Raw genomic sequence first — 27,198 nt, 5'->3', positions numbered from 1 at the left:
TATCATCCCCACGTTTCCTTGAAGATGACACATTTTGAAATTAGGAAATACTAGAACCTGGAAAGTGTCATCTATACCCAATACACGCCATACACTACTGCATATGCTCCAGCCGGCACTCTAATATACAAACTCACACATGCACACAAGAACAAAAATGGTTGCGACCAGCCAAAATGAAACCCTGATTAAACAAGGTAAGTACACAAATTACTCATTTTTTTCCCTTACGCTGCTTTTGTTGAGCATATTCTTTTTGAAAATGACTGGTGCTTATGGAACATAACACATAGATCTTGCTCAAACTTCATACTCACTAATTAAACCTTAGCTGAAATATTGTTGTAAATTATTGGGAGCTCAGGAACAACATTCTTTTACAAGATTATTTATTCAAATATCACACTTGGGAAGAGATACTTAAATTATAACTTTTGTTTGGAACATGTAAATTTAATTGGGTGCCTGACAGTATTTTCAAAACTTGAAGAAAAATGGAAAGTGGGAGTTGAAGAGACTTACTGCAGGGTTCAAGAGTGGTGTGGGGCTGAGTTGGAAAGCTGTAATTATTGAAAGATCTTGTCTGGTCATTAATTTAATAATTTATTTACTAATTGCTACAAGATCTCTGTTGCGATAATTTAACTGCTGCGATAATTTCCCATCAACAATTTTCACACTTACCTTCCAGAGTGGCCATTCAGACAGGAAGGACACTTACACTAAATATTTGAGTTGCGACTGGACGAGGGTTGACGTCGACTGTGACGTAGACCCCGTTTGCGATGTACAGCGTCACTGCATCGACTTCATCAGTGACGTCATTTCTTCGCATCCATAAAAGCCTCCAGACAGAAGAGAAAATAGCTCTCGATCCACAGATCATGTTAAAGTTAGCAGCAAGTACAGTACTAATCAAACGAACCTTAATTTCACGCGCTTCATGCGTGCACATTTAAAAATCCGGTGTTGCAGTGTCGCAAGCGGAATGCATAATCACACGTCATCATGTACGTCATATTCATTGGCCACCTTCAGTTCAGTTTAGACTGCAGGCAGTCCGTAAAATTGTCTAGGGCTGCTGCAGGAAAAATTTCAGAATGGGAAGGGAATGAGTAACTCATTTCCATTCCAAACTCTTTACACAGCCTGGGTTGCGGGAATTTGGGATAATTTTCCATTACGCAGCGGCTGTGTAAAAACAATATACGGCATCAATGTGGTCTCTCTCTGCACATTCTTACTGAAATATCATTTAGCCTAATTTGGGGCATTCTTTCAACTGCACCAAGAGTTCAATTTAAATTTAGACATATAACATGGTAACAGGCCCTTTCAGCCCATGGGCCCATGCCACCTAATTAACCCAATTGACCTACTACCCCAATACGTTTTTAAGGGTGGGAGGAAACCGGAGAACCCGGAGGAACCCCATGTGACACGGACAGAATGTACAAGCTCTTTACAGTCAGTGCCGAATTCAAACCCCGGTCGTTGGTGATGTAACAGCATTGCGCTAACCTCAATGCTAAACCCAATGCTAACCATGCTTTTGTCTCCAAAAACTGAAAGGACCCTCACAGAAAACATTTTCTTTTCTTACAGCAGTTCCCCTAAGTAAAAATTCTCTCCTATTTAAGAAATGCAAGTTGAATTAACTTTATGGAAGCATGACAGATATTGCCACCTTGCCCTCAGCTCAGTTATTGTATGTGTCATACAATAACTTCCAAGAATTTTTTTGATAGCTAGTTTTGGTATGTGAGAGGATAAAAGATCCCAGTTTAATGTCTCATTCAAAACAAACATGCCCTGAAATTGGATTTCATGTATTTTTCCTGTATTTTATGTAGCTCTCACATTGTCTGCAAAGAATTATCAGATTGATCAGATATACATTATAAACAAAACTCTGGTGGTGAACGCCTTCACCTATATGGTTCCTGAGAGGAGCAGCATAAAAAGTTCTCACCACTGCAACTTTGTGGCACGGGTCACTGAAAAGGATATCGGACTTTTAATGAGTCCTTGGATTACAGACATGGAACTGTTTAATAAAAGGATGATGTGGAGCTAACAGAAAATATATTGGAGAGAGGATACTCTGTGTATGCAAGTGCCCCAGATGTAATCATCTGTCCCTGATTAAGTAGCTGCTGTGATTAAAAAAGTGATAATTTTTCAAACAATGCTAACCATTGAAAAGTAAGGCTGGCAGAGATGTCTCATTCACAATCTCAGAACAATGCAATCTTGAATTTTATGTGAGCAACAAAAGCATAGATTGCCCTCAGGAGCTCCATTATATGTCAGTAGCAGAGCATATGTCCAGTGCAATTTCATTAAATACATGACTGGTGCCACAAAAATGTTAATCACTAAAAGATGAACTGTGCACAGAAGTACAATGGGCCAATTTCCCAATGCATGTGAAATGACTTGGAAATGATTGCCTGTGCAATATATTCTGAATTAAATCTATTCATGCACTGATGCTAATGGATCAATGTAAAGGTTATGATCTCAAAATGCCACAATGAATTGACAACTCTGGTTATATGTTCAAATGACAACAACAATTGTATCCTTCCAGAGAAGAGTTTGAGTAACATCTTCCTCTTGAGATAGTTACCAAAATCTAAAGCTCTTCTAAACTGCATCTTGCCTTCTTGAAAATCGTTAGGATGATGGATGGCTGCCAGCAACTGGAAAATAAAATCAAAACATTAAAACATTGGCAGTGAGTTCAGTCAGCTTTTAAAATGGATCCTTGCCTTTTTTCTTGGTGCATGTGTAAGCTCATGGGAGTCACCTCTCAGCTAAGGCAGGCAGCAATGAGATGATTCACTACTGCCTTCAACATCTTTAGTCAAATGAGCAAAACCACTAGAAAGTTCATACCTCAGACCTGGCACAAAGCACATGATCAACTGAGCAACAGTGAGCCCTGACCTCTTATTTTAAAAAATTTCACCAATGCTATCTCTACAAAGTCCTCCAAATTCTCTTGTAAGATAAGGAAACCAATGTCAATGACTTCTCCCAGGCTAATATCTCCAATGTTGAGACCTTAATTGTTCTCATTTGGATATGTTGGGTAGGCTACTTCATGGCATGCCCATCACTGTTTTCTGGGCAAGTCGTGGGAGGAGATTACCACGTAGACAAAGAGACTGATTCAAGGATGTACTCAAATACTCCCTTGAAGAAGTGTTACATTGCTTACTGACTCCATGGAACCTCTAACCCACAACCTTTCAAGCTGGAGCGGAACATTCGGGATGGATATTGAAAACCTTGAGGCTATGCAATGGGAGCACATAGAAGTCCTGCTTAAATGGCCCATCTGCCAACCTGTTCAGCTTTTTCTTGGCTTATTTGTAGTTCCCAAGTTGATCTCATGAGCTGCCTTAGAATTCAAACTGGAGTGGCAGTAACTCATCCTTCATCGTGAGGCTTAAAAAGAGGCTTAAAGATACATCTTTATATTGCATTACAATGGGGATACATGAGTTTAAAGGACAAAAAAAAAGTTAATAGAGACATTTCATCACTGCTTCCTCATTTTATTGGGTATACAAACCTTATACCAGTTACCTTTGTTACACAGGAGTGATAGAAACAATTCTTTATATTTATTTGGCATCTTTTACTTGAAACATCCAAATTCCCTGAGAGTAATGGACAAAATTTGATACTCAAGTCATTCAAAAACTTTGTGGTCGCTAACCAAAAAGTTGATCAAAGGTGTATGTTTTAAGGAGACTTTTAAAGAAGACAGAGAAGCAAGTTTGCCTATGTTGGAGTGAAAAAAAATGAGGTTTGTTCAAAAGATCAGAAATGGAAAAACTCAGATCCATCAAAAGGCTGTATAGAAAGACCATAGAGATAGGGAGGGGACAAAATTATTGGGCAGTTGTGAAAATAAATCTGAGAATTTTAAAATTAAGTTTTTATGAGTCCATACAAGGAGAGATCACAGAGATGATGTGCAGATGGACTTACTTTATGTCTTCATCGGCCTGGCTTTGGCTACCCTTACTTTTAGTTATTAGAACTAGGAGCATCTTTCAGGAGTACATTGGAATGAACAAAACTACAAAGGCATAAATGAGTCTTATATTATACAAGAATAAAATCTGTCTTTCATGCAAAACAGTGAACCAAGAATCCCTACCTTTTTGGTAGAAACAAACCAAAAGTTGTGAATTTTTTGCTTCAACCTCAGACATTTTTCTTGATGATAAAGGAGGACAATTTCCCCTGGACCTGGGACAACCACATTTCTTGTTCAATCAACACAAGCATTAGATGAGGCAAAACGGAGACATTTTGGGCATTTAGTGTTCTTTTTATAATCACTTTAATAAACATCCAGTGGATAACAATTTTTTTCAGAAGGTTTGCTTCCTGAAAGAAAACTGGGGATTATGATAAACTACTTCAAGATGAACATAAAGATAATTTCAGATAATTGGGAAAAACATTAAATCATCTTTTATTGAATTTAACATGTTTAATCGCATAATGATACTGACACATTGCCTTAGTTCAATTGACCTAAAAATGTTTTACTGCTGGTTTTCATTTGTATTCAGCATCTGATGCCTCTCATATCAGTGACCAACAATAGTCAGGCAGCATTGATGGATTTCAGTTGCCCTGATCCTGCTTTTCCATCATTGCAATATCCAGAATGTACCGCAGCTGTTGCAACATTGATGAGATATTTCTGCTGCATTGAATCTTCCTGAAGGAAATAAATGCTGTTGTTAAGTATACTTTTGCCTGAAGAACATGTGCATCAACATGCATTCAATCCATCATCTATATAGGTGAGCTGTCTTTATAGCCTGTCTGCATCTATCCTGACCCAGCATGCTCAAGCCTAAGACAACATTTGCATGGAGTGCATGTTTGGACTGACCAAAGAAACTGGCTTTGTAGGCAATATATTAGTAGGCTTAAAATATGAAAGGAAATCACAAAAAAATCTTAAAAACATTACATGATAGGAACATTTTATGGTGATTACTGTGATCAGCAGCCAAAAATCCATAAAATACACACCCAAAAGCATTCAAGAAGCAGAATATTCCTTGTCCAGTGTTATTAATTTTTAATCAGTCTAAACCAATATTCTTATCAGTGTTCAAAATTACGTATGTGCATATCCTTCAGCCTTTCTTTTTTTTTAATGTTTTATTTTTCACACTATGAACCAATCTGACCAAAATACACACAAACATTTCCCTCTTGAATGTACACAGTGTCATTTTCTCCCCTTTTTCCCCCCTCCCTTCCCTTCCTCCCTCACCCCCCCTTCCCCACCCACCCAACGCCCAACACACATGATACATTAAACCCATTAAACATTGAAAATAAACAAGAAATTTGTGTCTCTACTTTTACATACTGGGTCAGTTCATTTCATCTTCTTCTCCTTCTGTCATTTTAAGCGGTGGAGGTCCGCGGTAGGACTTCTCTATTGTGTTCCATGTACGGTTCCCAAATTTGTTCAACTACTGTGATGCTATTTCTTAAATTATATGTTTGTTTTTCCAATGGAATACATTTATTCATTTCTATGTTCCATTGCTGTATTCTCAGGCTATCTTCTAATTTCCAGGTTGACAGAATACATTTTTTTGCTACAGATAAGGCTATCATAATAAATCTTTTTTGTGCTCCATCCAAGTCAAGTCCAAGTTCTTTACTTCTTATATTACTTAAAAGAAAGATCTCTGGATTTTTTGGTATGTTGCTTTTCGTGATTTTATTTAATACCTGGTTTAGATCTTCCCAAAACTTTTCCACTTTCTCACATGCCCAAATTGCATGTACTGTTGTTCCCGTTTCCTTCTTACAGTGAAAACATCTGTCTGATACTGTTGGGTCCCATTTATTTAACTTTTGGGGCGTGGTGTATAGCCTGTGTAACCATTTATATTGTATTATATGTAACCTCGTGTTTATTGTAATTCTCATCATTCCAGAGCATAGCTTTTCCCATGTTTCATTCTTTATCTTTATGTTTAGATCTTGTTCCCATTTTTGTTTAGGTTTACAGCTTGTTTCCTCGTTCTCTTTCTCTTGCAGTTTGATGTACATATTTGTAATAAATCTTTTAATTATCAATGTGTCTGTAATTACATATTCAAAATTGCTTCCTTCTGGTAATCTCAGCCTGCTTCCAAATTTGTCCTTCAAGTAGGTTTTCAGTTGGTGGTATGCAAACATTGTACCGTGAGTTATACCATATTTGTCCTTCATTTGTTCAAAAGATAATAATTTATTTCCTGAAAAACAATTTTCTATTTTTTGATCTATTGTGAAAGGGATTAGTTGATTTTGCGTCAATATTAATTTTGGTAGTTGATAATTTGTTTTATTCCTTTCTACGCGAATCTTCTTCCAAATGTTGAGCAGATGGTGCAGTACTGGTGAATTCCTATGTTGCACCAGCTTTTCATCCCACTTATAAAGTATATGTTCAGTTACATTTTCCCCTATTTTATCTAGCTCTAACCTGGTCCAATCTGGTTTTTCCCATTGTTTCATAAAAATCTGACAGCTATCTTAATTGTGCTGCTCTATAATAATTCTTAAAGTTTGGTAGTTGTAAGCCTCTTTGTTTGTACCATTCTGTTAATATATCTAGCGCTATCCTCGGTTCCCCCCCCCCGCCTTTCCATAAGAATTTCCTTCTTATTTTCTTTAGCTCCTTGAAGAATTTCTCTGTTAGGTGAATTGGTAATGATTGAAATAGGTATTGTATCCTTCGGAAGATATTCATTTTAATACAATTTACCCTTCCTATCAGTGTTAGTGGTAAGTCTTTCCAATGCTCTCAGTCATCTTGTAATTTCTTCATTAATGTCTGATAATTTAATTTGTATAGATGGCCTAGATTATTATCTAGTTGTATACCTAGGTATTGAATTGCTTTTGTTTGACATCTAAATGGTAATTCTTTCTTAAACTTTGTGAGATCCGCATTATTCATTGGCATTGCATCACTTTTATTTGTATTGATCTTGTACCCTGATACTTCTCCGTATTCCTTCAATTTCTTATGTAATTCTTTTATTGATATTTCTGGTTCTGTTAAGTATACTATGACGTCATCTGCAAATAGACTGATTTTATATTCCTTCTCTTTTATTTTTATCCCTCTTATTTTATTTTCTGTTCTTATCCATTCTGCCAGTGGTTCTATAGCTAATGCGAACAGTGAGGGAGATAGTGGACATCCCTGCCTAGTTGATCTGCTTAATTTAAATTGGTCTGATATATATCCATTTGCTGTCACCTTCGCCAATGGTCCCTTATATCATGCTTTAATCCAATTAATATATTTCTCTGGTAGGTTGAACCTCTGTAGTACTTTGAATAAATAATTCCATTCTACCCTGTCAAAGGCTTTCTCTGCGTCTAAGGCAACCGCCACTGCTGGCGTCTTATTTCCTTGTACTGCATGGATTAAGTTATTGAACTTACAGATATTGTCCATTGTTCATCTTTTCTTAATAAATCCAGTTTGATCTAGTTTTACTATTTTTGGTACAGAGTCAGCCAATCTGTTTGCTAATATTTTAGCTATTATGTTATAATCTGTGTTAAGTAGAGATATTGGTCTATACGATGCTGGTGTTAGTGGATCTTTCCCCGTCTTTGGTATTACTGTAATTATTGCTGTTTTGCATGAATCTGGCATGTTTTGTGGTTCTTCAATCTGGTTCATTACTTCCAGGAGAGGAGGAATTAATAAGTCTTTAAATGTTTTATAGAATTCTATTGGGAGTCCATCCTCTCCCGGCGTTTTATTGTTCGGTAGTTTTTTTAATATAGCCTGAATTTCCTCTATTTCAATTGGTTTTATTAATTTATTTTGGTCCTCTTCTTGCAATTTTGGTAGTTCAATTTTAGCTAGAAATTCATCTATTTTGTCTTCTTTCCCTTCGTTCTCAGTTCGATATAGTTGCTCGTAGAATTCCTTGCAGTTTTCATTGATCTCCATTGGGTTATAGGTAATTTGTTTCTCCTTTTTCCTTGATGCCAATACCGTTCTTTTAGTTTGTTCTGTCTTAATTTCCCAAGCTAGTATTTTGTGCAATTTTTCTCCTAGCTCATAATACTTCTGTTTTGTCTTCATTATCTTCTTCTCCACCTTATATGTTTGTAGTGTTTCATTTTTTTTTTTGTCCGCCAATTCTTTTCTTTTTGTTCCCTTATTGCTAATTTCTTCCCTTATTGCTAATTCTTTTTCTGTACTTGCTATTTCCATTTCCAGCTGTTCTATTTCCCGATTGTAGTCCTTCTTCATCTTAGTTAAATAACTTATTATCTACCCTCTGATGAACACTTTCATTGCATCCCTTAGAATAAACTTATCTTTCACTGATTCCGTATTTATTTCAAAGTACATTTTAATTGTCGCTCAATGAATTCTCTAAAATCCTGTCTTTTAAGTAGCATGGAGTTTAATCTCCATCTATACTTTCTTGGTGGGATGTCCTCCAGCTCTATTGCCAATAACAGGGGTGAGTGATCCGATAACAATCTAGCTTTGTATTCCATTTTCCTAACTCTCCCTTAGATGTGGCTGACAACAGGAACAGGTCTATCCTTGAGTATGTTTTATGTCTACCCAAATAATATGAGTATTCCTTTTCCTTTGGGTGTTGTCTCCTCCATATATCCAAAAGTTGCATTTCCTGCATCGATTTAACCATAAATTTGGTTACTTTGTTCTTTCTGCTAGTCTTTTTTTCCAGTTATATCCATCTTTGAGTCCAAATTAAGGTTAAAACCCCCTCCTATCAGTATATTCCCCTGCGTATCTGCAATCTTCAAAAATATATCTTGCATAAATTTTTGATCTTCTTCATTAGGTGCATATGCGTTGAGCAAATTCCAAAATTCTGAATATATCTGACACTTTATCATTACATACCTCCCTGCTGGATCTATTATTTCCTCCTCTATTTTGATTGGTACATTTTCAGCCTCTTCCTTTTGATTTGGTTATGTATTCTGTTAATATTTATAGTCATGTAGTTCAACATGGCCATTTCATACTTTGTTTACCTTTCCTTTCCTCCTTATCCATTTCTGTTTACTTTTTTTCAACACACTGTAAGACAACACTTCTAAAACATAAAATATTTCCTCCATTCCCACATCTAAAATTCCCTCAACCCCAAGTACCCCCACCTCTCTGAGTTGCCCCTTGTCCCTTGTCGGGCAACCACATCTCCCCTCTCCATTTGAATTGCGAACCCGCTCGCAAGCGTCAACTGATTTCGCAGTGACTCTTACTCTCTCCGACCCAACCCCCTCCAGAAAAGACTTTTATCTTCACACTTAGCAAAGCTCACCCTCTTAATTCCCCCCTTACTTCCTTTCTTCCCTTTTTCCCCTTCTTAGTTCTTACTTATACTTTATTTTTCTTCTTGTTTGTCATCATTCTTGTTCTTGTTACATCTCTTCATCTATCTGTCTGTTTTGCAGGCGTTCTGCAAATTCTCATGCTTTCTCCGGATCCGAGAACAGTCTGCTTTGCTGCCCCGGGATAATTATTTTAAGCACCGCTGGATATCTTAACATAAATTTATAGCCTTTCTTCTATAGGATGGATTTTGCTGCGTTAAACTCGTTCCTTTTCTTCAGGAGCTCAAAACTTATGTCTGGGAAGAAAAAAATGTTTTTACCTTTGTATTCCAGTGGCTTTTTGTCTTCTCTTATTTGTTTCATTGCCTTCTCCAATATATTTTCTCTTATCCTATATCTCAGGAATTTTACTAGTATGGATCTTGTTTTTTGATGTGGCTGTGGTTTAGGGACTAATGTTCTGTTTGCCCTTTCTATTTCCATTCCTTCCTGTATTTCTGGCATTCCTAGGACCCTGGGGATCCATTCTTTTATAAATTATTTCATATCTTTGCCTTCTTCATCTTCCTGAAGGCCCACTATCTTTATATTGTTTCTCCTATTATCTTCTCTTCTTTGGCTTGGCTTCGCGGACGAAGATTTATGGAGGGGGTAAAAAGTCCACGTCAGCTGCAGGCTCGTTTGTGGCTGACAAGTCCGATGCGGGACAGGCAGACACGATTGCAGCGGTTGCAAGGGAAAATTGGTTGGTTGGGGTTGGGTGTTGGGTTTTCCATTATATCCATCTTCTGAGATAACAACTCCTGTGTTTCTTTAACTTTTTTATCAGATTCTTCCAATTTCCTTTTTAAGTCATCCATTTCCATTTCTAATTCTGTTTCTTGGTCTTCCACCTTGTCTACTCTTTTCCCTATTTCTGTTATGACCATCTCTAGTCTACTCATTTTTTCTTCTGTACCTTTTATTCTTCTTTTTATTTCATTAAATTCTCGTGTCTGCCATTCTTTTACTGCTTCCATATATTCTTTAAAAAATTTCCTATCTTTGTACAGTCCATTCCCTTTATCTTCCATTTCTCTGTGCAGAGCTTGAAGTTCTCCCTCCTCTTTCCCTGAGTCCACTCCAGGACCTGTGTCCTCTATCTCTCTTCCTCTCTTCTGACTTTCTTATTGGGCTGTTTATCTCAGTTTGCTGGGTTCTTTTTTTAATGGTGTCTTGATGTTGGTCCTCCTCTTCTGGGCTGTTCATCTGTTGTGTCTCTGATTTCCTTTTTTCATTCTCCTCCCTCTCGTTCCCGTTATTTTCTGTATCTTCCCGCTGGGAGCCCTGCTGTTGGGTCCTTCTCAGCTGTTCGAGCTGTGGAGTTCCACTCCACAGCTGGTCCCCCCTCTCGTCGGTGTTGTCTTTGTCGTGCGCATCGCTAATGCATGATTCCTCGCGCATGCGCGGTTGCCCACCTGTTTGGCTCCGTGAGCCAGCCTTGTAGTCCTGCGCTCGGTGGGTCGCCACCCTTCGGGGTTTCCACTGACCTCAGGGAGTGGGCTCCTCCCTCCACGGCGGGTCCCTGCTTCTTCGTACAGGTAAGGCCTTCACCTTTCTCTTCCAACGTCTTTCCTTCTTTTCTTCCTGTTGTTTTTGGCTTTTCTTTCTTTGGTGCCATTTCCTCCACACCTTTATTTTTTATTTGTTGTGGTTTGTGTGTCTGTGGCTTTCCTTTTTCTTTACTTTTTTTCCATCTTTTTTGGAGAGGGCTGGTATTCTCCTACCGGCAAATACTCCATCACGTGACTCCTCCTTCAGTCTTTCTTTGACGTCAATAAATTGATCACTGATTGTTTCGATGTATTCTTTGAAATAGTGGGCTCTTTTATATCAGAACAATATTGTGTGTGTGTGTGTGTGTGTGTGTGTGTGTGTGTGTGTGTGTGTGTGTGTGTGTGTGTGTGTGTGTGTGTGTGTGTGTGTGTGTGTGTGTGTGTGTGTGTGTGTGTGTGTGTATATATTAAAAATAAATAAAAATTATATTTATAAATTAATACCTAACCAGGAAAAAAGTATATTAAAATATACCATACAAATACCTGTGGGGAATGTATTAACAGGTTAAATTAAAAATGTAAACACAAATAACATCACAGATCTACAGACATTGCATTCTGGAATAAATGAAATTGTGATCTCTTGTGGAAAATATCAAAAAGTGTACAAATTAGAGGTTCTGTCCTCATTTTTTTTGAATAGAGGATCACTTTTATTCCATACAAATTAATGTTACTCTTTGACAGGATCCACTTTTACAGCAATTATTGACTCCATGGTTATCGTTAAGAATTGAGCCTTTTAAAAAGGGGAAGCAGCAAGCCCATGGTTAAAATACAAATGAGTTAGCCTGCATTAAAAATGTCACTAACCAAACTCACTGGTGAGACTTCCATGTGCCTCTGTATTGTTCCCTGTGGTTTGTGTTGGAATTCACAATGTAAATCACTACCAGACATAGATTACTTTTTGTATAAGGCTACCAACACTAACACTCCCAAATGATTTAAAGACTTCCCACCACTTACTCAATTCTGGGAATTTTCACTTGGACTAACTTTGTACATGTGTCATTTTATTCTAAGGGCAGGAATTTATGAGTGTGTGCTATCACCTAATTTATATTTCTTCAGATGTATCTGGCACTAAAGCCGGCAAGGATATTAAAAGATGCTTGTCATTGTCTCAGCTACATCATCAATCAGTTTGAAAGATCTGTACCTGGAGCTATTCATGAGCGATAATCCATATGATAAAAAATAAAGACATTAGGACTGCTTCTGGAGTTGATCATTGCTTTGCCAGCTGACAGAAAAATTATGGTGCGATTTTAGTGATGAGTTCTGAATTTTTTCCATAATACTTGTGGAACAATCAGAATCAGGATTTATTTGTCATGAACCAGTCATGAAATTCGTTGTTTCACAGCAGCATCACAGGGCAAACATTCGTATTATAACCATCTTATGACATTACTAAAAAAAATAAAATAAAATAACAATAACAGAGCATGAAAAGTAAGGCCGTGTCTTTGGTTCATTGGTCATTCAGGAATCTGATGGCAGCGGGGAAGAAGAAGTCCTTGTGCCGCTGAGTGCTCGTCTTTAGGCTCCTGTACCTTTTTCCCGATGGTAGCAGAGGGAAGAGGGCAAGGCCTTGGCTGTGGCAGTTTTTGAGGATATATGCCTCTACCGGCATCACCTACGGCTCCTAGAACACTTCCACCAGCGTTGTCTCCACTCCAACCTCAATATTCATTGGAGCGACTTCATCACCAACATCGAAGTACTCGAGATGGCAGAGGCCGACAGCATCGAATCCATGCTGCTGAAGATCCAACTGCGCTGGGTAGGTCACGACTCCAGAATGGAGGACCATCGCCTTCCCAAGATCGTGTTATATGGCGAGCTCTCCACTGGCCACCGAGACAGAAGTGGACCAAAGAAGAGGTACAAGGACTACCTAAAGAAATCTCTTGGTGCCTGCCACATTGACCACCGCCAGTGGGCTGATATCGCCTCAAACCGTGCATCTTGGCGCCTCACAGTTCAGCGGGCAGCAACCTCCTTTGAAGAAGACCACAGAGCCCACCTCACTGACAAAAGACGAAGAAGGAAAAACCCAACACCCAACCCCAACCCACCAATTTCCCTTGCAACCGCTGCAACCGTGTCTGCCTGTCCCGCATTGGACTTGTCAGCCTCAAACGAGCCTGCAGCTGCCATGGACATTACCCCTCCATTAATCTTCGTCCGCAAAGCCAAGCCAAAGAAAAGATGTTACTTTTTTAAGACACCGCCTCGTGTAGATGTCCTTGATGGAGTAAAGTCTGGTGCCTGTGATGTCACAGGCTGAGTTATTTCTTGTCCTGAGAGTTGGCGCCTCCATACCAGGCAATGATGCAACCAGCCGAAATGCTCTCCACGGTACACCTGTAGAAGTTTACAAGAGTCTTCGGTGACATACTGAACCTCCTCAAACACCTCACAAAGTATAGCCGCTGGCAAGCCTTATTTGTGATCATGTCAACATGAAGGCTCCAGGACAGATCCGCGGAGATGTTGACAACAGGAATTTGAAGTTCTTGACCCTCTCTACTACTAAGCCCTCGATGAGGACTGGGTCATGTTCCTCTGACTTACTCCTGAAGTCCACAATCATCCCCTTGGTTTTGCTGACATTGAACGCAAGGTAGTTGTCATTATACCATTCAATGAGCTGATTGAGAATAGAGAAACTCTTGGTATTTAATGGTATCTTGCTTTATACTTTTAGTGAGAATCCTCATGAATACATTTTGGATATGCCCAGACAAAAACCTTCTATTCAATAACAAAATATAAAATGCAAACAACTAGCCAATTACGCTTCCTGTGTACATCAGTGCACATTCCACATTATTCAATAGTTAACGCTGTCTGATTTACATTGATATTATTTTCTGTTACGTCGTATTGTAGATTTTTTCACATTGGAGTCCATTTTTCTCTGGTGTTCCCTTTTTACTTTATTAATCTGCAATACCACACACCTTTAACATTCATTAATTAAGCTCTGTTTTTTGCAAATGATGAACATTTTTCTGCTGTGGTGTTAAGTTCATCTTGTGAATCCCTTCCTCCTGTCAAGAAGAAGATTTGCAAGTATGGGATGACATACGCCAGATGCAAGGACAGTTTCAGTCCAGCCTGAATGAACCCTGAAATAATAAAATTAAGTTGCCCTATTCCACATCAACTGATCTCCATAACTCTGCACATTTGTACTGTGTATGCGAGATCTACTGGACTGCTCACAAAACAAACTTTATCACTGCATCTTGGTATATGTGACAATAAACTTCAACTTGAATCAAACCTGTCCTATATAATTTACATAAATTCTATGCAGGTAATAATCATAGAGTCAAAATGGTTAGCATAGAGGAGACCATTTTCTGTCTGCACTGGCTCTCAGCCAGAACTCTCTTCAGTTCCACATGTGGGTTATTTCTCTGTAGCTTTACATAATTTTCTTCGCCTTATATTTATTCAATTTCCTCTTGAAACCCAGAATGGAATCTGTTTCAGGTGTACATGCCTGATTCCAAACTTCCCACCCTGTCAAAAGACTTACCATTTTTGTACTTTTATGTGAACATCACATAATCAGTCTTTTCCATGTGAAAAGAGACCCAGTCTTTCAAATTTCTTCTTGGCCTCATCCTAAGTACCATTCTGTTAAACCCTTTCTCTTTAATATTATCAGGATTTGATGGCAAGAATTGAAAGCAGCACACCAATTGCAGCCAGATCAGTGTTTTACAAAAGTTCAGCATGACTATCTTTGATACCCCATGCTTCTTTTGATAAAATCCTGAATTGTATATCTTTTTTTAGCTGCTTTCTCATGTATTCCAACCACTATGTCACTATGTTCTATGTGCACGTATTCCCAGATCCCTCACTCTCTTTTAGAACATTATTTTGTTCTTAATCCAAATATTGTTTTCCCACATTCTTCGTAAAGAAATAATGTATCACACAAATTTCACTGCATAAAACTTCAGCTGCCATGTGTCTGCCCATCCACCAGCATGTTTATATCTGATTACAATCTTTACAGTTTACAATATTTCCAAATTTTGTGTTGTGTAGAAATTATTTGCCTTACTCCTGTCCAGAATTTCTTAGAAGTAATATTCAAACCAAGAATTATTGGATTCCCTTTCTCGCTATGTATGAGTGGGATGATGGATCTGTTTCAATACTGCAGATATATCCATTGAAACTCAGTCCTAGCAAAGTCAGTATAGCAGCAACTTCGGTTAAAATCTGTGTCACAAAAGGTGGGCCAGGCAATGTCACGAAACTCCTCATCAACACATTTAAAAGACTACCAATACTCTGCAACCAAACTCGAAGCACCTCTTGCTGATATCATCAGGACCACAAGGAGGTTTTCAGAATTCACACATGCTTCAAGCCATACCACACTCCACATCCCATACTTTTATTTAAGATCAGAGCTCTTAAAATTAGGCCCTGCCGTTTTTATGAACTGTACCTGCCTGCTTGGCACAAATGTCGCACTGTCCAACCAAAGACTCATGTTGTGAGGATGCCATTGACCTTCCTCAACAAAGCAAAAGAAAAGAATTTTAAATCTTGCTCAAAATTTATCCTTCAAACAACATTATCAGCACACATTTTATCTCAACTTGTGGGATCTCTTGGTTTATAAATCAGATTCCTGTTTCACAATGCCAGAAGAGTGTTTACTCTTTAAAAGTACTTACTTAGTTATGAACTGTTTTTGGAAATCTTCAGACTTTAAAGTGTGACATATAACATGTGTTCTTTGTGATCATCTACCATCCTTGTGATGAGATCTCTGTTACCACATATTATATACATCATTGATCATGTTTCAAGAGTACTTAATTAGTTAGAAAATATATTGGACATCCCAAAGAGTCTTGAAAGTCCCATGGAAATGTAAGTATTTTTTGCATTATGCACTTATAAAACTAGTAAAATTGAAGATGTGTGCAGTAATTTGCAGTTTATTAATTAATGGTGTTGCTGCTGTGTGCAGTATATCATTTTGTTCATTGATATTTTATCTGTAAATGTACTTCCAAATTAACATCTCAGGATCTTGTCAATGCAGCTTGCAGAGGTACAAAATGGAACATTAAACAAGCTCTTACCTGTGCAAAGTTTGATGATTATTATTCGAGCAATGGGAGTTGGTGCGTCAATGTGAGATCCCATCTGCGCATGCGCACCCATTCCTTTACAGTCCGGAGGGGACAAGCCACTGAACCTAAAGGAGTTAAACTGGATGAACCAACCATGACACAATCCTGTGACTGAACATTATTTATTACAGAACAAACATCCTTATCTGTAATCAAGAAAGAGAGGGAGAGTTGGACACATTGACTCACTAACTCCCATTGATTGAATAAAAATCATCAAAATTTGCACAGGTAAGTGTTTGTTTAATGTTCCTTTTTTCTTGCAATGTACGTTGGTTCATCAACGTGAGAGTTTGTAGTCCAGTGGTTTATCCTTGTCGGGTGGTCCAACAGACCATAATCAGTTGAATGGGTCCCTCGTCTGCAACCTTTTAATCTGCCGCATGTAGGATGGAGGCCGTGAAACTCTGCCCTTCTGAATTTAAAGGCTTATTATAGAACCTATTAAAGGTTCTCTCATTACTTCATCCCGCTTGATGGAGGATATTCCATATAGAGATTGCCGCCGCTGTTCATTGGATCCCAAATTGAGTAATATCCACTCCAACCATTCTTATGATCTACTGCAGCCATCTGGCCAATTTCTGGGAGGTAGCCTGCTGATGCGGTTTTTATAACATATAAAAAAGCATTTCTCATTTAATCTAATATGTTTTGTACATACCATGTATCTTTTTAAACAATCCAACACACATAATCGTTCGTCCTCTCTGTGTGCAGACAATGAGAATTTTGTCCCAATTTTCCCTTGCCTGTTATGTTTCAGAAGGTCTGTAACATGAATGCTACCAACGGATATAGTCCATATGAATAAGACAAAGTTTGTACCTTCTGGGCCGATGTCAAAGCCACTAACATGATCAACTTAAGGGACAGCCTACACAACTCCAAACTGGAAGTTGGCGACAATAGTGTTAAATAGTCTAAAACAATCTTTACTTCCCAAATTTCTTTATATCGGGGTACCGGAGGACGCAAGTGAAATACTCCTTTCATGAATCTTTTGATCAGGGGTGGTTCATCATCTCATGCTCGAAGTCCTGGAGCATCAAGAAAGCAGCCAGTGCACTCTGCTGTATTCACCACGCTGTAGCTGGCCCCCTGCACATAAAACATATCGGTTAAGAAACTCAATCTGCCTCTGATAGAGGTTGACTGTTCATTCAGTCTGATTTGGGCACGGTACTTTTCCATTTCCCCACATAGGAAGCATACTGTTTTTGTGTAGACCTTCTTCAAGATGCCCACAGAATATCCAGAGTTCTAGGCTGCAGAGCGTTAATGTTGATTCTCGCTCTTCGATCCTGCAACCTAACAAACTTAAGTGAGTCAATGGGTGAGATACCTTTGACTCTGGTTGGATTAGCAGTCCTTTGTTTTTTGTGAATACTAACGCACTCCCCACCATAAGCCTTAGGAGTACAAAGAACCAACGTTGGGAAGGCCAATTTGGCACTACCAGCAATCCCGTGGCTCCCTCCTTCTGTATCTTATTCAGGCATTTCGCCACCAAAGTGAACAGGGGGAACACATAAAAGTTACATTTAGCCCAATCTAGGGTAAAGGCGTCATTGGTCTCCACTTGGGGATCCAGCAGCCAGGACACATACTTCGGAACCTGAGCATTCAACTGGGACATGCCAAAGGTGTCTGCTAGCAGTTTAAAGTATTTCTTCCCCAGAGTCCACTCAGTGCTATCATTGAATTTCTTTGACATCAGGACAGCCTGGATGTTTATCTGACCCGGCAGGTAGGCAGCTGTAACCCAAATATTTCTTTGAATGCACCAGTGCCAAGTCTCAATGGCTAGCTTGTTAGAGGAGGCAGATTTGAGACCTCCCATATTATTGAAGAAGGCTACTGCTGAAATGTTATCCAACCTCAGCAATACATGAATGTCAGCTTCTCTCGCACAGAATTACTTTCATGCCAATAAGCCTGTCAGCATTTCCAAATAATTGACATCTGATTTAGAGGCCTCCCTGAGCTCTCTGTCCAACCATCTGCCTCCAGCAGAGACCTTTAGATTCGTGGCTCCCTACCTTTCACCACTAGCATCTGACCTGATCTCCAGGTCCACTTTTCTGAGCTCGATCCTCACATAAGCCAGCGAGATATTGTCAACCATTATGCAAGATTAGATCTGGCCTCTCTGGTTAATCTCATGGACCTGTCAAGATGTCCCCTGGCTGCCTTAAGAGCTGATATTTTGTCCCTTTTGTTAGGTCTGCTTTGTTCATGAATGAGTGAGACAAACACCAGGCTGAGTCGAAATCAGGGTTCTTTGTTCTTTATTACCGGATTGTAACACTTGCGACTAACAAAGTTAGTCGGAGAATGCATTCTGCCGTTATCAGCAAAATGGTGATTTTTTATACCCTTGGATACATGCTTAGAACATCATCATATCATTACTTGTACAATGACTAAAACTGTTGCTATCCTTTCCCTGCTAGCTTCCTGCCTCTCAATCCATCAATGTCTCTCTTATCTTGTAAGTACAAGGATGCATTCTGTTACTCCTTAGTACTGGGTGACTCCTTCTCCGGTCCCATCTCATGATGTTTTACCTAACAGGAGTACAAGGACACCTCCCCTTCTTGTTACTGCCCTGTACAGGGTAACTCCCTACACATTCCCATCTCATGATGTTTTACCTTACACTTTCCAGGAACCTATAATTTAGCGGGCCTTATTGTACTGCCGGAAAAGCTGCCACCAGTTTTCCAATCAACCTGGCCACCTTTCTTATGGAGGGACGAGACTCTGTCATGAGCCCTCAGCAGGCTGTCCTAATCTCTGCCACTTTATCCTCGGGCAGGGTACTTTCATGGCTTCTGTATCTATAATGAAGCCAAGGAATTTTAGCCTCTTACCAGCACTGATTTCTCAGAATATATAAGAAACCCTACATGGTTTAATAATCTTGAGGTGGCTGCTACTGCCCTTTTTGTGTCCTCGAGCGATCTGCCAACAATAAAAGTATAGTCTCGGTAACCCATGACCATGTGCCCCTCTTTCCTGAGCCTTGCAAACACTGGCTTCAGTAACTTGGTAAATGCCCTGGGCGCTAAGCTCAGCCCATTCGGGCAGTAAATTTCAAGAATTTCCTGTACTGTGGGCAGATCGCGAACGAAAAGAATGTGTCTTGCAAATCTGTCGAGGCCATGTAATAGCTCTTACGTAACAGCAGCATCACAGAATACGTTATCCATTTTAAAATGCCTGTCAAGACATATTTGTTAAAATCACTCTAGGGCCCCACTTCTTTTAGGTCACGTGAAGATATTCAATACAAACTCATGTTTTTAATGACTACAATGTTCAATAACGTTTTTCTTTTTTAACGCCATTATCTCAGCATGTATAGCCTCCGTCAGTTGCAGTCTGCATATGTATGTATATAGACCCTTCCTCTTTATCAGGGGGGGGTTTCTGGAGATCAAATTTGATTTTCTAGCCCTTTTCTCTCTGCTGAATAGAACCATCAGTGGTAATATTACACCATCTGTCATAGAATAGTGTTAATTGACTGCCAACTGTTAAAGCCTTGTAATTATCAAGTGCACTCAATTGTTTTTGCATTGCGTTCACTTCTTCATCTTAGTTGTGGGCTGGTGCATTCTGGGCCCACCTCCGCGAAGCACTTTGAGTGGGAAAATTCTGCTGCCACTGTCTCCACGGACGGTGTTCCCATAAAAAGAGCCTGCTGGCTGTTGCCACTTGGAGCGCGAAGCCGCCTCGGGTTACCCACTTCAATTCCCCCGCATACCTGCAATAGGGGTGAAACATAACAGGTTCTCTTGCCTGTGCTCTCGGCCCTCTGACCACACCAGTCCCTGCCCTCTGCTGCTCATTCAAATCTTTCATCTGTTTGCTGAGATAGTCACCAAATAGAAATTTTATTACAGGGTCTGTAAAAATGAGCATATCTTACATTTAGGTCGGGCTTAATCAGCTCCATCCTGAAGGCATTCAGTTCATAGTTTGCAAGGGATAACAGCCCCAAAGCATTTTGTTGGGTCTCTGATAAATCATGTGAGGGTGTTTGTGTGAATGCAGTGATACTTTTTACCAGTGACCCCTTTAGTCTTTGCAATTTCATGTCTTTTGCCCTGTGGGAACGTTCAAATTGTCCCATATCGCGGAATTTACCTTGGGCTCTTCGAACAGAGGGCAGTTAACAGAGCAGGGGTATTTCTTGATAAATTCTTCTACTTCCGTCTCCTGAAAAGCATTCAATACCATGTAAGTCATTGACCCCACAATATCATCCTCTAGCGGCTGGCCAATACCCTTCGGTACTGCAAACTTCACAGCATTCACTAGTATATACCTCTCATCCTGATTGTCCTGGGAAGTGTATGGGGATTTGGGTTTCTCGGCCTCCATTACTGGCCCTCCATCATCGTCCCATGTATAATCATAAAGATTCTCCCCCTGCTCTGATGGTGTTGGAAATTTACTCACCATGACCATCACCCGTTCTTCCATTTTATCCAGACGACTTACAATTTCGTTGCTGGTCAAGGGCTCTGCTCTCTGGCAGGCCTTATTCTCGGACCCCAATCGAACGGGTGCCCGTCATGCAGAGACCATGCCCTTCCTCGGGCTTTTTCTGTGGCTGGCAGTTATACTCGCCCGTTGAGCAGGTGGCTTCGCTACGCGATTCTTTAGGTTTAGATCAGGTCCTACCTGCTCTTGTGAGGAGTACTCCCCTTCGCTGCCGCTCAATGTACTGAAGACCAATCACCTCATGCATCTTACCTCATGCAGCAGCATAATGTTATCACTGGCTGTTTTTTGAGACCCCGACTTCCACGAAGCCAAGTTGGTGCAGCCAACCTTGGGCCCCATCTTCAGTGAAGGTAGGCCACTACTGCCTGATCCCACCCCCAGTGGAGGTAGACCAGCCTTGCTGCTCCTCTGCTGGGTCACTGTGCACCGGCAAGCCCGCTGGATTTTTGGCACTGTCAAAGCACTACAGGGGCTCGTCTTGGAGGACTTCCTCCTCAGGCTCTTGCTACTCTTGCGGCCTCAGCCCCAGCCCCTCATTGGGACCCGGGAACCTCCCACCGGTTGTCCCGGATCTTTTCCTATACACCTCCACCTCCAAAAGGTTACATTGGAACCCAGGAACCTCCCACCGGTCGTCCCGGAATTTTTTCCACTCACTTTCTTTTCCAAAGGGCTTGTTCGGGGATTTGATTCCATTTGTGGGCCGTTCTCCTGCAATCCTCCTAGAGCTTTTGCGCTCCTGTGTGGATAAAACGCATGCTGCTCTTCGCAAGTCAACGGATGTAATGGCTGTGTATGCGTGGATGGGATCTCACGTTGGTGAACCAACGTACATTGCGAAGAATAATAAACATAGGCAATATTTAAAACAAGGAACAACAAGCAATGATGCACAGAAACTTAGGATTAAATTTTCCTGGCTCAAAATTCATTATGGGGATTTCCCATAGATCTGTTTATTTATCCCCATATATCACATAAATTAAACAACTCTCTGACTTGAAAGGAGACTAAAGAATAAGGTTTCCAAGAGAGAAAATATATCAATAAATCTACAAATTAGTTGTCAGCCGTGGCTCTCTGCCAACAATCTCACCTTGGAATTTGAAGATCACAGAATCAGGTCCATGCAAGAAGAGAACTTATTATTTCGCTGACTCTCGAAGGCGTGATACAATTGTGGATGTGCAGTCTTGTAGATGAGACATGAAATTGAGATCCTTTGAATGCAAATTACTCATGTGTGTTTACCAGGTCTTCTGGTTTGTAGGTTTTTGCATTATGTAAAATTGTTGCCAATAACGTTTTTCTTTTACTACGTTTACATTCAAATCACTCTTTAGGTCTGGAAGCCCACTGAGACATTCTGAAGCTATGAGAAACATCAATATCAGTTATTTTCCTTTAATACAGAACACGAAATAATGCTTGTTTCTTATTATTTTATGTTCAAAATACTTGAATGATGGATTTTTATTATCTTTTACCCGTATTTAAATTTTTCTGCCTGAAACATGAATTTGCTACCAAAAAATATATGCCAAGTTCACTAGAATTAAAGTTAGAGTGATTACTATTGCAAAGTTGCTAAGTATGTCTCTCCTTCCCCTATTTTTAAGGAAATACTGATGGGGAGATTCTTTATATTCATAATTTTCTCTTCCTCTTCAAATACAATTGAAATTGCTGATAAAATACCAGAGAATCAAATTGGCACAGTACTTATATTAACTCCACTTCAGACCTAAGGTCACCACAAGTTCAATTGTTAGTCATTTAGAGCAATAGCCATGGATATGTACAGCATAGCAACAGGCTGTATGTCATCTATACTATTCCCATTTGCCTGCATTAATTCTATATCCCTCTATGCCCTGCTCATTCAAACATCAGTCCAGATGCATCTTAAAATGTTGTTACTGATCCAGCTTCCATCACCATCTCTGGCAGCTCATTTCAAATACCAATTACTCTTCATGTGAAACATTTACTCATCAGATCTCTCTTAAATCTTATCTTCCTCATCTTAAAAGTATGCCCTCTAAATTTACACACCCCTAAAATGTGGAAACCAACTACTAAATTTGTATAAGTTTCTTCCATTCAAATGATGCAGACTTCCTTTGTGCTGTTTCCCCTATCAACTTTGACCTCTTATCCCAAAACCTTGCTGGAAAACATATCCAGTGGTGCCAGGTGGTATCCAGTTCCTGACTTCACATTGAGTATCAATGAAACTATTTAACTTCAGAGGTCATGTGGCAGAAAACCTGGCTGATTGCACTAAGGTCACTTGTAATGTCCCTCACCAGCTGAGATCACCTAATTCAATGCAGACTAGCAATTTAACCAGGGGCCACCTTGTGGTTTGGACATTTATTTGAAGTATTCTTGCAGTAGCATGTAAGCTCCTCTTGTGACATGAAGGAATTATTATTGAATCATTCCAATAGAGAAAGGACTGGATACTAATCATACTTGTTTCTTCTCATTTAAAGGACAACACAATTTGTCACCTCTTTATCCATAAATCTGAAAATGTCATGTTTTCAAGTGTATTTCAAAGTCCCTTAAGAAAGTTCATATTGAAACCTCTCCTGCAGTTCAAAAAACAAAACAAAATTTCATACTGCATTTATACATTTATTGCATGGATTGTTCATTATTTTGCTGAGAATTGGCTTGAGAACGACTTTTGGGGGAACTGTTGCCTATCACATGTAACCTTAGGTAACAAATATGAGTTGGATAATCTAATCCTGGTTACAGTCACCATCTGAAAATCGGTCCAGAGATACAGCATAGTACCAGGACCTTCCGGCCAATGAGCCCACGCCACCCAAATACATCCTTGTAATTAATCAACCTACTAACCCTGTACATATTTGGAAGATGGAAGAAAGTGGAGCACCCAGAGGAAACCCAAGTGGTCACAAAGAGAACTCCTCATAGACAGGAGGGGATTTGAAGGCAGGTCACTGGAGCTGTAATAGCATTGCGAGAACCACTGCACTAACTGTTCCCAACAAATTCCGATCCCTTGGAGAATCCATCTCAAACAGGTACAGGGGCCTTTGAGTCTGCAAATAAAAACAGGAATAGGACATTTGGCTACTTGTGCCTGCTTTACACTTTAATAGGATCTTTTATCTAATTTTCTGTACAAACCCTATATCTCTTGATACCCTTTATATTTAGAAATCTTTAGATCTCTGTTGAACACTGGGATGGAGAATTCCAAAGGTTCACTAACCTCTAGATGAGGAAATTTCATTTCATTTCAGTCATAATTGGTTGGCCTCTTATTTTGTCTCAGTGACCCCTGATTCTAGTCTCCCTGCCGTAGAAACCATTATCCTTGCTACTACCCTGCCAAGCTTGTAATAGCAATGTCATCTGTTTCAGAATTATTTGCTAGCTTTAGCAAAAAGCTCATAAACAATACGATATGTCCATATTGGCAATTAAAACAGACAGAAAAAGAATGGCAGTACCTAGAAATTTATCCCTGTCAGTAGTGTTATGAGGTAGTGACAATGTTTCTAATTTTGCCAACTGGCTTCAGATCCATTGGATCTAAATTTCAGAAGCAGAGTTCAACATACTACCACTGTTATTTTAGACCATGGTTACCTGATCAGTACGCAGAGGGACCCAATGCTGTTGTTGTCGGGGTTTTTAATCAGATGCATATTTTGTTTATTCATTCAGGGTCAGGCTGTGATTTGCTATCCAGCGAATCCTTTGAAGTAGAGATGTAGGAGTGCACTTAAGGGAAATCAGGGGAGCAAAAATGTAAAAGGGGACATGAGATAGCTTTGACAGGTGAAGTAAAGGAGAATACTAAAAGATTCCACAAGTATATTAACAGCAAAAGGGCAACTTGAGAGAAAATAGGCGCTTTATAGATCAACAAGATTGTTAATGTGTGGATCCATGGGACATGGATCAGGTAATAAATAAATATGTATGATCTGTCTTTACCATTGGAACTAAAGCAAATAAATAGTGATGTCTTGAAACCATATAACAATTACAGCAAGGAAACAGGCCAATTTGGCCTTTCTAGTCCGCACTGATCCAAGTACCCTCCTCTAATCCCACTTACCAGCACTCTGCCTATATCCCTCCATCCCCCTCCCATCCATATACTTATCCAACTCTTTCTTAAATGACAAAATTGACCCTGCCCCATTCCACACAGTAACCACTCTCTGAGTAAAGAAGTTCCCCCTCATGTTACTCCTAAACCTTTGCCTGTCAACTCTCAACCCATGCTCTTGTATTCATCTCTCCTACTCTCAATGGGAAAAGCCTTTCCACATCAACTCTATCTATCCCTCTCATTATCTTAAACACCTCTATCAAATCTCCTCTCAGCCTTCTATGTTCCAAGGAATAAAGATCTAATTTGCCCAATCTCTCCTTGTATTCCAGATGGTGAAACCCAGGCAACATTTTTGTAAATCTTCTCTGCACTCTCTCTATCTTGTTAATATCCTTCCTATAAATCAGAGACCAGAACTGCACACAGTACTCTAAATTTGGCCTCACCAATGCCTTGTACAGTTTCATTATTACTTCCCAACTCCTATATTCTATGTGCTGATTTATATAGGCAAGCATACTAAAGGCCTTCTTCACCTCCCTATCCACATGCACACCTACCTTCAGGGAACAATGCACCGTTATTCCTAGATCTCTCTGCTCCACTGGATTCTTCAATGCCCTTCCATTTACCACATATGTCTTGCTTTGATTATTCTTTCCAACATGAAGCATCTCACACTTATCAGCATTAAACTCCATCTGCCATCTTTCTGCCCACTCCTCTAAGCAGTTTAAATCCCTCTGCAATCTTTGAAAACCCTCTTCCTCATCCACAATTCCCCCTGTTTTAGTATCATCTGCATATTTACTAATCCAATTTACTGCCCAATCCTCCAGATCATTAATATATATGACAAACAGCAACAGTTCCAATACCAAACCCTGAGGTACACCGCTTGTCAATGGCCTCCATCCTGACAAACAATTATCTACTACTACTCTCTGGCACCTTCCTTCCAGCCACTGTTGAATCCATTTGACTACCTCCAAATTAATACCCAAGGACTTAGCCTTCCTAACTAACCTCCCATGCGGAACCTTATCGAAGGCCTTACTGAAGTCCATATAGACAACATCCACTGCTCTACCCTCATCAACATTCCTAGTCACCTCTTCAAAAAATTCAACAAGATTGGTCAACCAAGACCTTCCACGCACAAATCCGTGTAGAGTGTCCCTGATCAGACCCTGTCCCTCCATATACTTATATATACTATCTCTAAGAACACTTTCCATCAATTTACCTACCACAGACATAAAACTTACAGAACAATAATTGCTAGGCTTGCTCCTCGAACCCTTTTTAAACAAAGGAACCACATGCGCAACACGCCAATCCTCCGGCACTATACCCGTCTCTAATGACATTTGAAAAATCACTGCCAGAGCCTCCACTATTTCCTCACTAACTTCTCTCAAGGTCCTGGGGAAAATCCTGTCAGGATTTTAAGAAAGAGGAAGTGCTATTGGATGGAAAAGTCCCTGAAGCCTGACCAAGTGTGTGGAAAAGCTAGAGGAGAAATTGTTGGGGTCCTGGCAGAAATATTTGTATCATCTCTAGCCTCAGGTGAAGTATCAGAAGACTGGAGGTTGGCTAATATTGTTCCTTAATTAAAAAGGACTGTAAAGATAAGTCTGGGAACTACAGGCCAATGAGCTCAAGATCAGTGATGGAGGGGATTTTGAAGTACAGAACCTACCAGTAGATGAAAAGTCAAGTACTGATTAGGAATATTCTTTCAGCAGATTATGCTTTATCTAGAATCCAGTCTTATGTCTTGGTGACTTCTAATCAGGAATAGTCCATTTGGTTTTGTCCCTCACAATTTTGATTGAGTTTTTTGAAGAGGTGAGGAAGAAAATTGATGAAGGCAGAGTGATGAACATCATACAGAGCTGGTCTGAGGATGTCAGCGACTTGCTCCATGACTGCTCATAGTCGGTTGAGTCGTCCCTATTCGAGAACTCAGCACCCTTTCTTAACAGGTGTGCCACTGCCATCACAGACTTCTCGGAGGACTGTATGCCAAATAAAAGAATCTTCCCTGACAGGAAACCATGGTTGAATTGAGAGATCTACTCCCGATTGACCACTGGGACTGAGGGGTTCAAGTCAGATGCCAGTGATTTGTAAAATAAGCTCAGGCCTCCAAAAAGTTATCAGGGGCAGCGAAAGGCAATATCAGGCCAAGTTATAGTTATCGAACAAACCTTACAGACACCTGCCAATTATGGCAATGTACGCCTGCTATCTTGGGCAACAAAACAATGAGGAAGAATTTCAGGCAGAAATGCGTAACACCCTGATGAACCCAATGTTACCTCTGAACAGAAAGCTTTATTGTTGTTGAAAGAATGCTTTTGATGGTGCATCTACAGAAATTGTTGAGGGTCAC

At 39.8% G+C, this 27,198-nt stretch overlaps 1 protein-coding gene across 7 annotated transcripts in view; it reads left to right on the top strand.

Annotated features, from left to right (window-relative positions):
- Positions 1–27,198, top strand: part of xrcc4 (X-ray repair complementing defective repair in Chinese hamster cells 4) — a 534,233-nt gene that overhangs the window by 421,084 nt on the left and 85,951 nt on the right. The window contains exon 8 of one of the 7 annotated variants that reach the window (XM_069936308.1): positions 16,306–16,405. The exons of the other annotated variants lie outside the window; for them this stretch is intronic. Coding sequence (XP_069792409.1) covers positions 16,306–16,366 — 61 coding nt within the window. The 3' untranslated portion in view covers positions 16,367–16,405. The remainder of the gene's footprint in view (positions 1–16,305; positions 16,406–27,198) is intronic. 7 annotated transcript variants of the gene reach the window in all.

This window comes from Narcine bancroftii, chromosome 1, assembly GCF_036971445.1.
Source record: "Narcine bancroftii isolate sNarBan1 chromosome 1, sNarBan1.hap1, whole genome shotgun sequence".
NCBI classification, from domain to species: Eukaryota; Metazoa; Chordata; class Chondrichthyes; order Torpediniformes; family Narcinidae; genus Narcine; species Narcine bancroftii.
Note: the sequence above shows the minus strand (reverse complement) of the source record. Positions and strands in the feature narration are given on the sequence as shown.